Below are 14,806 nucleotides of genomic sequence, written 5' to 3' on the forward strand. Positions count from 1 at the left end.
GCAAGCGATTAGGAAGACAACAGTAATCTGAGCTAGTCTGTGATCGCTGGTCTGGCTGAGGTGGAGCCTTGGACACAGGGAGGAGAGAAGGAGTGCTACCAGGAGGAGCACACATATTCACACAGTCTAATCCTTATACTCCAATACACTCAGATATTTACAGAGGCTTACAGCCTATTCTGTGGCTATATCCACCAGACCAAAGGAGATGCAATGAGCGTGTGCAAAGCTCTTCTTACTCACTGAGGTAGGTGAAGCGATGAAACAAATGCAGTTTTTTCTTATTGGCCTTCTTGTCACATGGTTGATGTTGTTGCATATGAAAATGTCTCTATGAATATATGCCGTTTACTTTGGGTAGTAAATTTGTATTCACATAGACTTTACTCAGTCAAAACTTTTTCTTTATAATTTTTTTTTATAAAAATTTTTTAGGAATTATTTCTTGACTGTTCACTCTGTTCGTGATCTGCTGTTTCAGATGACTGATCTGCCTTTGCTTTCTGAATGGTGAATCCCTGCTTCATCTTACTTTTTAAGTAAGGACTCATCATTTACCTACCTAAGAAGTGCCCAATACACCGGGATTTATACACGCTCTTGCTGTAAAACAAATACGTGCTGAATAAGACTAAAAAACTTAACTCTACTAGCCCTGGACATGTCTACGCTGAAGGATGTGAAAGATCCGAAATTTCCTCCAGGGGATCCTGACTCATGAATGATGTAAGCGCTCAAGAAAACTCGGAAAACTGCGTTACCATGACAAGGAAGCTTTAGTAGTAAACTTTGTCTACATTTATACTGAATCCAGACAACCCAACCCAGCCCAACCCAGCCCAGCCCAACCCAAACCAGCCCAGACGAGCCCAGCTTAGCCAGGGGGTTCCTTTCTTCCACAACACATGGAGGTATAAGGCACAGGGGGAGCATGATCTATGGTCCCCAATCCTGGCTTACATTACAAAATGAGGGATTTACCCTCCCAACCTCTTTCCTGAGGTCAACACAACACAACGCCACCCTGATAAGTCCGACTTAGCGGGGCACTCGGTAAGGACACATCTTCTTCTGTTAACATAAGCTGCTCCTTATAGTTTCGGCGATAAACACCACAGACAGCTCAAGCTCTGGGAAGATCCAATGTGCCAGAGCATGCACTATACTAACCAATGACTGTTGTGTTTATGTATACATTATGTTTTTTCTGCCAGTTGTTGCTAGGAGATGCTTTGGGAAGATTTTATTGTTTATGAAATACTATTGAGCTAACCATAGGTTAAGAGAAAGGTCTAAGGGTGTTAGATTACCTTAGACAGGATATGTATGTTTGCTGGTTTCTACAAAATACTCCCAGACTTAAATCCCTGTAGAGGATCCACAGTTATTGTTAACTTCCTGTGAGTCATCCAGTCTGAACTTTGCACTATAAGGCATGCAATTCATGGTATGCCACTTAAAAAGGTGGAGAGTATTTCAATGGAAGTTGGGATCATGAAGTAATTACATTTGTCTACTTGCGTGTTTGATGGATTGTACTCGTATAGATCAGACGGGAGAAATTATTTGTTAGGTCTCAGCTTTGAGCCAGTAGAAATCAGTTACTCGTGTTCTGACTCGGAATGGATCATCTGCTATTGTGCAGTCAAACTATACTGTGCTATAGTCATAATTGTATTGGTGATGTGTGGTAAATTGTAGTAGATGTAGCAGAACAAGAATGTAATATTTATCCTTTATCTCCAGCATCCAGGGATCCAGTTAGATTTAGCTTTCGATCAATCTTCAACTTAAGTAGGTGGTAAAACCTCTAAACCATTCCAGTCCATGTGGGGCATGAATGTAACATGTCCTGTGACATTCGATTTTGATTCCTACATGGTTTAGATTGATGCGTTTGTGTTGTGTTTTCTCTGTCTTCCCTGCTCTGACATGCTGCAACTGTATTTAGCTCCAGCCAAGCCTTCATCAGCTAGGCTTTTAAGCTGCCATCAAATATAACAAAACTCAAAGTTTGAATGTTTTGTAAGAGTGTGAACTCTTCGCTGTGTACAGATCCAGTCAAGATTCCAGCAAAAAGCTTTGAGACGAACGTTGCAAAATAAATAAATAAATAAATAGATAGATAGATAAATAAATAATAAACTTTTAAGTATTAAGCATACATTTTTAAAAAGCTACGTCTAAATGACCCCATTAAAAATTCCCCCTTAAAACTACTGCCGCAGAAGTAAATTTTATATCTAAACAAACATAAACCTAACAAGAACATGCATGTAGGTGCATTTGGGGTGAATTCTCCCTCCAGGTGCCTGGAGTTCCAGGGAAAATGAAACGAAGATCACTGAAAATGGCCGAATGGAAAAACCTAAAGAAAGATATTGTAGTATTGTGTATTATTGTATGTAGTCATTTGTACTGTATATCAAGACTTTTTCATTTAGAAGAAGTTTTAATTTATATTAATTTCCTTATATTTACCTTTTAACCTTAACATACCTACTTAACATTTTCTCTACCACCATCTCTCATTTGTACACCCAAGCTTTCATGTGTTAGATGTCTCTTGGTTTCTAAAACAGGGCACATTTTAACAAGCGAACAGACATAAATGGAAGTGAAAGAAAGGGGTCAAGAACTTGCTGTGGTCTTCAAAGATCCTGTGCACAGAAAGATCTTGAGAAGGCAGCCATATAAAATGATTAAATTCCTCCTCCAGTAACCTCCATGGATCCACAAATCATACTGACTGTGCGACGATACCTAACCTTATGCCTCTGAAAGCATATACAATATCCATCGCACACAGTGAAAATATAAAATGCTGCAGTGCAAATATTCTTGCTGAAGGACAGCCAGACTACATGGAACATCTGTACCTATTTATCAAATGTAAATTGCTGGTCAAGACATGCCAGGTGTTAACCCGGTTAACACACTTACATTAGTATAATCTGATCCAGCCACAGACAGCATTTATTATGATTTAGCCATGTAAACAGAGTAATACTCATAAAATGAATTGATGATTGAATTTCACGCTATTTAGAAATAAAAACCTTCCCACATCCCTGTTTGTGCCTTTGTGAAAGGCCTCAGCTAAACCAGTGCCAGTTTCCCAATCTCTAAAATATAACGGCATGGAGCTGGATTTAATTTTATGGATGATAGATAACAGAAAGCTATGTGACATTAATTGGCCACAGCAGACCTTCATGAACATGGTACAAAGGGGAAACGAGTGTAATACATTGAGGATTATATGTTGATATTGATAGAAAAGATTTTTGCATATATGGAGACTTAACTTTAAGTCATTCAAACAGAGATAGCGTTGCACTTGTACAGTAATGGATTTCTAAATAACAGCATCATTTTACAATGGATCAGAGTAAATATTACATCAAATCTAACAATGGTAATAGTCATTAATGACAAGGAAGTATGCATTGCTCTATTAAATAATCTAACACATGATCAGCCAGATCATCAAAGATCCTGATGGCTGAATGGCATAATCAGTGGTAAGTATAGGGATTACGCTTGAGCCCATTGACAGTGCTTTTGAATTTTATTTATTTATTTTATTCATTTTGCAGCATATGGCTGCAATGTTTCATTTTGCCACCTTGTGGACAGTGTTTATTAGTGCAGTAACCCAGTTGATGGATGGCCAAACTGTCTCCAATATCTTGGGAACTTAATGGGATGATGCGTTATTTCACTGTGACAAGCAACAAGGCTTGGCTTTGTGATATTTGGGCTGCAGCAGCAGGGTTCAAGTGGACTCTGATTATCCTGTCATGACCTCAAAGTGCGGAAAAACAAGATTCACTCTGTGGCATACATGAATTCAGCAACATTGGCTATGACAATACAGTGTATTCATTCTTCCTATCATTCCAGGCAAACAGACAAGACATTTTGCAGCAGAATCAAATGTGTCACACTCATAGACCCAAAGACCTGTAAAAAGGAATCAGACAGTCACTACATGTAGTGTAAATGTACATCTGTTTTCCCCTTTTAGCCTTTTGTAACATCTGTGCTATGAAATGTAATAGGTTTTCACAAATCCAGCACATAATGGACCCATTTCTTTAGCATCAAAAGCTAAAACAATCGCACGTCACCATAGGAAAACGGATTAATTCGGGAATCAAGCTTAGCTTGTACGCGCCAGGTCTGTGATATCTGTTCCAGTTCTTTTCAGCAAAAACTTCAAATGCTGCTAACCTGAAAAAATACACAAATGTGATTATGTTAAAACAGACAGGAAAAAACAAATCTGATTTGACTAGTCCAGCCATCTGTCCCAACATTGCCTGAGGCGCGAGTTAAGAATTACTAAGGGGAAATAACTTTTTAAAAAGCTTTTACTCAAAGAGCATAGGAATCTCAATGAGTTTGTAACATAAGCAAGACATAATTCAAAGCTTCTGGGAAATGAGACACAAGTTAAGATAATCAATGTGGTGTGAGGTTTCAAATTGGAGTATACTAGTACACTTTCTTTTCTGTAAGGGGAAGGTGCACTGAAATGGTTAGCATATGTGGGTGCACTGTGTGTGGTGTCAAATGAGGAAGCTGCCAGATTAGCGTCACTGGCTGCTTCCCAGAGAGAAAGAGAGCTGATCCCAGGTGTTTGCCCATGTGACTGTAGATAAAGCAGGCAGAATTAGTGCTAATCCTGTCCTGATCTTTTGCAGAAAACTCCTCTTCCAGTCCCCTGTTGTTTCTCAACACTCTCTGAAAGGACAGCCAACAGCGACCTGTGACCCACTTTTTTTAAGTTCTTAATAAAAGTGAAGGAAACACATGCTCAACTAATTGCTTCTTAGATATCTGTTTATTATTGACTTAGATTTTGAATCCTAGGTTTGAGAAATATTTAACTCAGATTTTTCTTGACCACAGATTGATTAAACAAAGTATGGCATAAGACAAATATTTAAGTAGTGGATGAAAAGTGTCTTATCATCAGCGGATTGCGAGTTTGAAGCCAAATAATAGCACAGCCATCTATGGCCAGAAGCCAAGGAAGCAATATTGGCCTTACTCTGTAGCTCGGAGGCATGGATTACTCTCTCTGTCCTGTCAATTACAGAAACACTAGACCAGGGGCGGCCAACCCGCGGCTCCCGAGTTTCATGAAACTTTGCCCGGTTTCATGCGGCTCTTACGTTCATGTCGACGTTTGTATCTGTGTCTTTTTAACATGCGTGTTTGCTTCGTTTGAGTTCAATACAGTATTTTCATCAAACGCGCATGTGAGTGGGATGAAAATACCTCAAAGTTATCTCAGTAGGAGCAAGATCATTTGAGTAAACAATATGTGACAAGTTCGCTCTCAAAATGGCAGGGAAAAAAAGGTGATCATGTGTGCCCATGTGTATAATGCGGCTCTTTGCGGTAACACAGTAAAAAATGCGGCTCTTGGTCTCTGTCTGACTGGTTGGCCACCCCTGCACTAGACAATCGTGGGTGTCTGAGCTCATGTATGTGGAAGAGGGCAATTAGTGCTTCCGTCTGAGTGGGTTATACTGCACTGAAAAGGGGTCCTGGTTTCACATGTCTTGGTGGAAGCACATGTTCACCTTCACCCTCACCTCTCAGCAGTTGTTGTATATTTATTGTAGGATATTCTGTTTTATTATAGGGGCCATTTGCATATTGCAGGCTTCTCTGATATAGGTACCGCAGAGCTTTTATAGAAGTTATTTTTGTTCTGAAACCTTTTTTCTACACAAAATTTATACACTACACTACACACACACACACACACACACACACACACACACACACACACAAAGATCTTTGAATAGAGCTCCACTTTGAATTGGAGCTCTGCACCTGGCCAGTTGAAGTCCTGTGGCCTGTGTTAACTCTGTTTGAACCTGCAGGGTTCCTTTCATAAAGCCATGAATCAAAACCTGGAATATTCCACACAGCCACCAACCGAGTAAAATATGTCATCCATGTGTTTTGTGTGGATTGTCTTTTCAATCCTTTAAAAAAAAAAATACAAATCCAGGAATAATTCACCCAAAAATGTTAACACCGTTGACAGTGAATGATAATTATACTGAGTGAACGTTTGAACTGGCTGCTGAATAATCAGAATGTAGTCCATACAGAACATTTTTATATATGCAACGTGAAAGGAAAATCAACACGTGAAGCTGAATGGCTGTCACAGTTTACTGCACTGCCATCTCAGTAATAATAATAATAGCCTAACCTCAATTCATTTAATTTACATAGGCATTTCTGTTTACTTTATAAGGAAAGTTTTACTTTAATGTATTGGTTAATGTGATTAATACAATTTCCCTCTTTCAAGGGAAGGATATAAATAGAAAGAAGTCACTAGAAAGTGTTTTTGCAAAATTGCAGAATTTCTATGATTCAGCATGTGTCACGGTGCATTAAATCTGTCATTATGAGTCACCCAGAGCCAGTGTGTGTACCAGTATGCATCTTATTTGCAGCATTCATAATTAACAGCTAAGTACTGTGACCACCACAAACCAAATCCTCTTATTTAGTTTCAGAAAGTCTGAGGTTTTTCAGAGCTATGGTTTTAGTTAATAGTCTGTTGTGTTGGTTGGACCAAACCATGTAAAATAAATATCTTCAAACCCACAGTGTGTATTTGTATCCTCATGAGATCAGTTGTAACACCAATTACAACCAGCTGCAGTGATGAAATTGACAGCTTCCACCACATTCTAACACAATACTAACACGAAAGGTACTTAATGACAGACATTATGCCGATTCTGTTTCACATTCAGATCACTATGAGCACGTATTCACTTCCAATGAGGCAAATAATTAGGCATCAAACTAATTTGAGTGTACATGGAAAAACTTGAAATTGGCAAACATGCTTTTTCCGATTTTTAATTGGACCAATGAACGCGTTTGTGTGATTGGCCTTTCCGGATATGTACAAACACTCCAAGCACATCCTTGATTTCTTTCCAACAGGCAAATGAGTCAAAATGCAGTCTGTGTTTGAAAAAAGTACAGGAACAGAAAGATCATTGCAACACCTTGATCCGACATCATCGTCCCTTACTGACACATGATTGATTGATTGGATAACTGCATCAATGAGCAGGTGTACAGATGTTCTTTTAAAGTGTCCAGTGAGCGTATGTGCTGTGTATATGTAAATGCTGAAGGATTTTTATCAACAAAAAATACACCTTGTTAAATCCACACGATTGCTAATACTGTCTTGCGGTGCTTTAGTGAACTCCCACATATGATAATGCAATGATTTTGCTCTGAATCTGACAGAATTGCAGCACAGTTTTTCCAACAGATAAGTCAGTCTCAAATGATTCAGTAAGACTTCCTTTATTGATGGTGGTTTTCCATTTTTATGTTTATCATACAAGTGTATGTTATTCCAGTGTGGGTTGCTTGTGGGTTTTTACCTCCAAATACATGCGGGTATTTGGACTGTTAAAACTATATTGTCAGGAAAGGCTCTGGATTCAGTGCAGCATTGATCAAGTTTTTAAACTGTCTGTATTTCTGTCTGTATTTCTGTTTTGTGTTTAGCTTGTATTACCATTTACATTTGTTTGTTTTGTCACCACTTATGCTTGTATTATGCTGTTGTTGCAGCATATATATATATATACAGTACGTGATGACATTCTGGTGCTCAGTAGTACATTAGGTAGAGAAGCGTTTACAAGACAGATGTACGTATCTATAGCTTCATTCTCTAGCCAGCCAAAATGCAAACAGACTTAGTGATGAAACAAGGCCCTGTATTCATTTATAGCCAATTTTACTTTTGTCATAACTTCACTTTCTAGACCATACGTCATACATTTACTGCTATCCTCACAGTTTGTGTGCATAGACCTGATAATTACAACACCAATAGTGAGTACATTAACACCTATTAATCCCAGGTGCCCATAATGTTCCAAGCTTAAAGCAATAATTGCAAAAAAAGGTGGTGGTGGTGGTGGTGGTAGTGGTGGTAGCAATGCAGCTCAATATGCAAGCAATCAAGCTTAGTGTTTGATTATTCATCTTGCAATCAAATGACAAAATGAGTAGAAAATGATTATTGGATTTCCATGTTAAAGACAGTTCATTGGTTTATATGCTCCGTTTTTGGAGACGATTACTGACATACCATAATTTTTAAAGATAATTAGACATTATGCAATCGGACTTAATGGGGATTTGTGTAAAGAAATACTTAAGTGGTCGGCTGTACGAATAAATAATTATAAAATAATAAATGATCTTCATTTATGAGAAACAAAGATTAAAAGTCTGCCAAAATACTATTGCATATTTTATACTTAGAATGGATAAGGTTCAGTGGTGTAGCTTATTGAAGTGGTACCAAATCCAAAACACACAGAACAGGAGATAAAAATGGATCCAAAATTGGAGCATGTTTCTCATAAATGGAGATATGTGTTTCAAGAACTATCAGAGCAACCTTTTGTGATGTCTCCCAACGAATGTTGCATGTGACAGAGACTAAGGAGTGTTAAATAATGTGATTTATTTTGTCTGGTAAAGTAATGCCAGATATTATTTGTCAGGATTCAGGTTGTATTTTAAAAAGTGAGACATCCAAACCTAAGGCTGCTTTTATGCATAGTGACCTGCAAAAGTGATGGCCAATAATCTAACAGGAAACTGTTTATACACCTATTCATCTGCCACTTTAATAGGATTAATCCAATGATTTAATCTGCCAATCCTATGGCAGCAGTGCATTAGGTAGTCTTGCAAATACAGGTCAAGCACAGCTGAAAATTGGAAAAAGAGGAAAAATGTTTTTCAGTAGTCCAGTTTTAGTGAGCCTCTACAAAATATAACCTTAGATTCCTGTTCTCAGCTAACAGGAGTGGAATATGATGTGGTCTTTGGATGGTTTAAAACATCAGCCTCAAGGTTTGATATGTTGTGAATTCTGAGATGCATTTCTGATCACCATGGTTGTAAAGAGTGGTTATTGGGTTGCTGTAGCCTTCATGCCAGCTTAAACTTCCAGGCTAATGCTGTTCTCTCATTAGCAAGGTGTTTCTGCTTGCAAACTGATAATGGATACACATTTTTTGTTTTTCACACCATTTCATGTAAATTCTACTGACTGTTGTAAAAGTCCTCAGAGATTAGCAGCTCTCAAAATAGTCAAACCAGCCGACCTGTAACTAGCATCCATGCCATGCCAAGGTCACTGTGATTATATTTTTCTCTGTACTAATATTTTATGTGATTAGTGGTAATTCATGCTCACACTGAATACTATTTAGACCATGTTTGAAGGAAGCACAAAAGAGTGAATGTTTATTACATCATCTCAGTACCACTACAGGGAAGAGTGTTGTCCTTCCTTGTTTCTTACCACTAAAGTACAAATTGGTTTTATTGTTACATACACCATGCCTTGTCTGTAACAGAACTAACACTGGGTTTACTTTTAAAGAGACATAAATGTACAGTAAGGGTGGTCTTGTGATTCGTACTTCAAAAGTTCCTGCTGGTAGAGTATTTGTTACCATTTCTATACGCATATACTTTTCAAGATTTGTATCAGCCAAGGCTAAACAGCTCATAGCTCACAGCCCACAGAGACCACCACACAGCGAGTGTGCCAAAACACTTTACTCTGCTGCCTGTCTGGATTTGTTCTTAACCTTCATACATTTCCCACTTCCTGATCTGGGGGAAATGTTTTCCCCTTGCCAATCATGGAAGGCAGTAGATGGCATACACTGGGTGTAAGGCTACTTTTTTATTGTGTAATTTGACAGCGATATTACACAGGTATCTTGAAGGGGATTGGTGACGATATATATATGATAAGGTCACTTCTAACATAAGCAAACTCAACTTTGGAGTTAAAATAATAATTCTCTCTCTCTCTCTCTCTCTCTCTCTCTCTCTCTCTCTCTCTCTCTCTCTCACTCACATGTTCTGTTTAACCTCAAAAGTTGGTATATATTTAAACTCACACACACACACACACACACACACACACACACACACACACACACACACACACACACACACACACACACACACACACACACATATATACATTATATATGTATATGTATATGTATATGTATATATATGTATATGTATATATATATATATATATATATATATATATATATATATATATATACATATACATATACATATACATATACATATACATATACATACATACATACATACATACATACACACACACACACAGTCACGCCAACAAGAATAACTATGTTTGTCAGGCCAAATCTGCTCCCATTCACTGAATCAACAGTTTCATAAGACAGGGAACTGCATTGGTTTCTCACTTTCCCAAATACTGAAGCTGAATGTTTGGACATGCTTATAAATACTGATGTGGGGTCCCCACCCTGGCGGATGTTCTACGCCCTCTCAAAACTGAGAAAAGGTTCACATAAAGAGTATAGAATGACCTAGGGCATCAAAAGAAAAAAAGAAAAAAAGAGAAAACTCTCCTTGCATTCATCTTGAGCAAACAGAGAAGCGTACAGTAGTGATGAAAAGCGAGACACAAATGGGACATTCCTAATGGGAAAAAGAGTGACTCATTTCCTAAAAATTATAATGAGCACAGAAACTATTAGTGCTAATCTGTTTCCTTTTGATTTCTTTCATGGCATACTAACAGTCTTTTTTCATCAAAAGTGGCACTGATGAAAAAAGCAGAAGGAGGCTCTTAAGTATATAACACCAGTTCACCTATAGTCCGAACGTTATATCGTAGCATCTGAATGGAATTACCTGATATCACCTTAAGGGAAACAGTTTAGTATTGTGTTGACCTTAGCTTTATATAACAATGCCTAATGTCTGCTCTTCTGTTCTTTGTCTTGTAGAGTTTCAATGCTCCACGCTGTTCTAAGATGAAGTTATGGAAAAAGGCCATTTTTGCCTTTATACTCCTTAGTGCTGCTCTCTTACTTCTGCTCTTCATAACAATGAAACCCGCTGGGCCCATCATCCCCTGGGCCTCAGCCGTGTCTGTACATCCTTCAACAATAACCATCACACCATCACCACCATTATCATCTTCATCTTCACCCATGTTCTCCAGTCTTCAGCGGGCACCCAGAGCATCTGAGGACACGAATTCTCTCCTATCTGAGTGTAAGATAAACACACACTATTCTCCCATGGATTAGTTAGTCTAAAAATAAACCGATGGGGGGATTTGAGTCCAGCTTAGCAGTTCATGCTGTTTCATTTACACATCTCGCTCACATCACACCTCATGTTTCAGGTCCCAAAGGCCTGAGCCAGACTTTAGAGATATAAAAGAGCCCAGTCTTTCAGAATCAGGCCGGTAGTAAACTGATTTTAATTTTATTGAGAATATTACGGTGCTATTTCCAAACGTAAGCTATTTAGATAACGAGTGAAAAATCAAAGAGCTCACTAAAGCTCTCTTGGTGTACTATTGTGCTTTCCTTTGGTTTTAAATTATTTTGTCAGTGAACCAAATCATATACACTTACCTGATCCATGTAAGAAGGCAAGTAAAAAAAATCAAAAGATATCACTCAACAAGCCAATGTGAAAAGGTATTTTAAAGGCAGACATAATCCCTCTTTACATGTTTCCTAAGGTGTTGAATTCAGGCCAACAGTATGTCAGCAATGCTCTGCCATCTAGAGTACAGACATGTATGTTCCTTCCCATCTCATTGGTTTATTTTAGTGCCAATCTCCAGATTTATATTTCTTTTCAAATGATATTGATTTTGCTTTTTTTCAGTTTCATACCTGTTTCAGAGCTTCACTGAGGGAGAGTTGCAGAGGGTCATCAGGTCACTAGTGGACAGAAAAGTTGGGAGAAGGACCAAGCGTGCGAAAAGCACAGAGACATGCTCATTGCACCAGGTGGTGCTAACAGTGAGTGAGCTGGGCCTGGGCTATGAAAGTGACGAGACGGTGCGCTTCCGTTACTGCAGAGGGAAGTGCACCAGACGCCTCAGCAACTATGACATGGTGCTGAAAAACGTCATCCTGACCAAGGCATCTGAGAAAGACATAACCACTAAGGGGAGCACTACTAAGAAAGAGCGACCACCCTACAGCCGCTGCTGCCGGCCCACCAAATATGAGAACATGTCATTCTTTGACAATAAGGCAAAATTCTTCACAATTCACGACGTGTCAGCCAGAAAGTGTGGCTGTGTCTGACACTGCACGGTTTGCTGAGATGCTTGTAGTAAACGAGTTCAACGCAGTCATGGGATTATATAAGCGATTAATTGTATGTATAGAGGGGCTTCAGAAAGAAGCTGGAATCAGTTAAATCGAAGTGGAAGGTGAACCAATCCTGTGAAATCTCACTTGGAGAATCCATGCTGGATCTATGCATTTCATAATCCAAGCCACAGTCTCTCTGGCAGGGCAGAGGGGAGCAATATAGAAGTTTCGTAAGGAGGAGTTTTGTCAAAGAATGTTTCAAGCTTAAGGGAAAAGCATTTTTAGTGGCATCATTTGATGTAGTAAACTTCAGTGCTACACAACACTGGCCTTTTACTGAAGACATGAAAAACCGCAATGGAGAAAATCCAGAATAATGTTAAATAGGATATTTCCATATGGACTACAGCAGTATAAAAAAGTGTGTTTATTTTGTAACAAATATATTCAAGTATGAAGTTATCCACAGCTACCTCATTTGTATTTGGTTACAGAAAGATGCATCACACCATTTCCCTTCTGGTTAACTATTTGTTAATACAAATGTTTAAAAATACAGTCTTCTCAGGTCATATACTGTAAATAACAGCACACATTGTTACTTGAAGTGAAAACCCATCAACGGACACCCTCGTTTCATTTGCCCTTGTCAAGGATACAGCTTCCCTTAAAGTCATGTAATCCCCAATCCAAATACAGAATTGGATTTTTGTGTAGTAGGTCATAAACACTGTGATGTTTATATGTTGAAGACATATTCAACTATTAATCAAATGTGCTGCTTTTAATGGACTGTTGTTACCTGTAAGTGTGTGGTTCACCTTAAAATATTAATTCTGCTCTTAAAGATTATACTCTAGTACATTCCCAAGGTTAGGTAAGACTTGTGCTGTTGGATTGTCCCACATTTTTAGCCCACTGTACACAGCATTACCATCTAATTCCCTTTAAGTCAATGCGGCCATAAATAACCAAAAAGAACAGTTAGATAACTATATTTACTATCTCTCTTTCTGATTATTTTCTCCTACAGGTTGATGGAAGGTTTGTTAAATTAAATACAGGACATAATTAAGCACACAAACAAATACAGATTGTGCCTGAATTATATACAGAACAATCAAGCTCTTACCACAGCCTGACATAAAATCTAATTGACTTACTGTGAACACAAGGCAACAGCTGAAGGAACATGCAGCCTCATGGATGCACTCAAACAACACAGCAAAAAAGCCAAACTAAAAAAAGTCTGGCTTTAAATTAAAGAATTAAATTGTACCCTATGCTTCGTTCAAAAGCAATCTTCAATAAAGAATTTTTTTTTAAACTATATAAATAATCCTATTTTTATCAGAATATTTATACATTGCAATTATAATGAATTATCCCAAATTTATCTCTAAAGGAAATTCTATAATTCCGAGGCATAAGATGAAAAACTCCATGGGGAATGTGATGCAATAGGATTTCAATACACATTTATCATCTTGTAACTCCATATACATTAATATATTCATATTTTGTAAGTCTCTAAATACAACGGTTTCGTTTTTGGAGGGTGATATGATATGTTGTAACTTCTGTCCATTATTTTTTAGAATGGATTGTTTCTAAGTACATAAAGTGTATTTTGTTTTGTATCATTCTGTGTACCTCTGTGTAAAGATGAGCTGAATGAGGCAGTACTATGTATGTACAGACAGCTTCTTTCCAAGTTACCAATTTACAGATTGGTAGCATTGGAAATTTTTCACACCAACAGCAGAAATGTTGATGCAGTGCATCTTTGATGTGAATACTCAATATTTATTGGACAGTGGTGTGCATATTTATTTAGATACTTTACTCGAAAAAGAGATATTGACTTATTTATTTAAATAAACAGCTTGTGCCAAATGTATTTTCTAACAAATCCACTATTCCTAAGTAACTGCTGAATAAACATAATCAGCTTTACAAAAAAAACAATGCTTATTTTTTCTTTTCATTGCATCTACACCCAAATTGTTCCTTCTCTATTCCTGAAATTGATGGCTGACTGCGTCATCCCTAACGATAAAATAATAAACATGGCTTAAATAATGTGCCAAGCCCAAAGAAACATGGTTTAAAATCACTGTTGAAGAAAACAGTCAATTTTTTTTTAAAGAAACCCATGCAAGATTTTATAAAGTAGCTCTTCTGAGGTGGTCTTTAGTGTCTGAGTGAAACCAGATGAGACATTAGTGAACACCTTCATTAGTATGGACAGTACATCAGGGTTAGGGTCAGTAAAATTCCACTTAGTCTATATGTCTTTTTTTTTAAAGATCCCAGCATGAGCATAAGCAGTTTTGCAGTGAGGGAAAATGTTTGTACAACCACAAGTAGCTCATCCATCAGCCATGAGTTCATACAAAAGTAAAAAAAAAAAAAGTATTACAACATACTCTTTGTTGAAACATGCCCGTAAATACAAGCAAGGCCTTCTGCAATAAACAATTACCATAGCGGGGAAAATATGTCTGTTCTGTTGTGTGCTTGCACTGTGCAAGCTAACACATTTAACACATTTAGCAACCTCTACT

The 14,806-nt window shown here is 37.8% G+C and overlaps 1 protein-coding gene across 1 annotated transcript; it reads left to right on the top strand.

Annotated features, from left to right (window-relative positions):
• The first annotated feature begins 112 nt into the window (after window positions 1-112).
• On the top strand, window positions 113-14,160 carry LOC113645149 (neurturin). The gene is made up of 4 exons (XM_027150492.2): window positions 113-247; window positions 482-1,053; window positions 10,905-11,175; window positions 11,803-14,160. Exons 3-4 carry the CDS (start codon window positions 10,932-10,934, stop codon window positions 12,228-12,230), a joined length of 672 nt encoding a protein of 223 aa, XP_027006293.1. The 5' UTR covers window positions 113-247; window positions 482-1,053; window positions 10,905-10,931; the 3' UTR covers window positions 12,231-14,160.
• Window positions 14,161-14,806: the final 646 nt, after the last annotated feature.

The sequence above is a fragment of the Tachysurus fulvidraco genome, chromosome 22 (assembly GCF_022655615.1).
Source record: "Tachysurus fulvidraco isolate hzauxx_2018 chromosome 22, HZAU_PFXX_2.0, whole genome shotgun sequence".
NCBI lineage: Eukaryota > Metazoa > Chordata > Actinopteri > Siluriformes > Bagridae > Tachysurus > Tachysurus fulvidraco.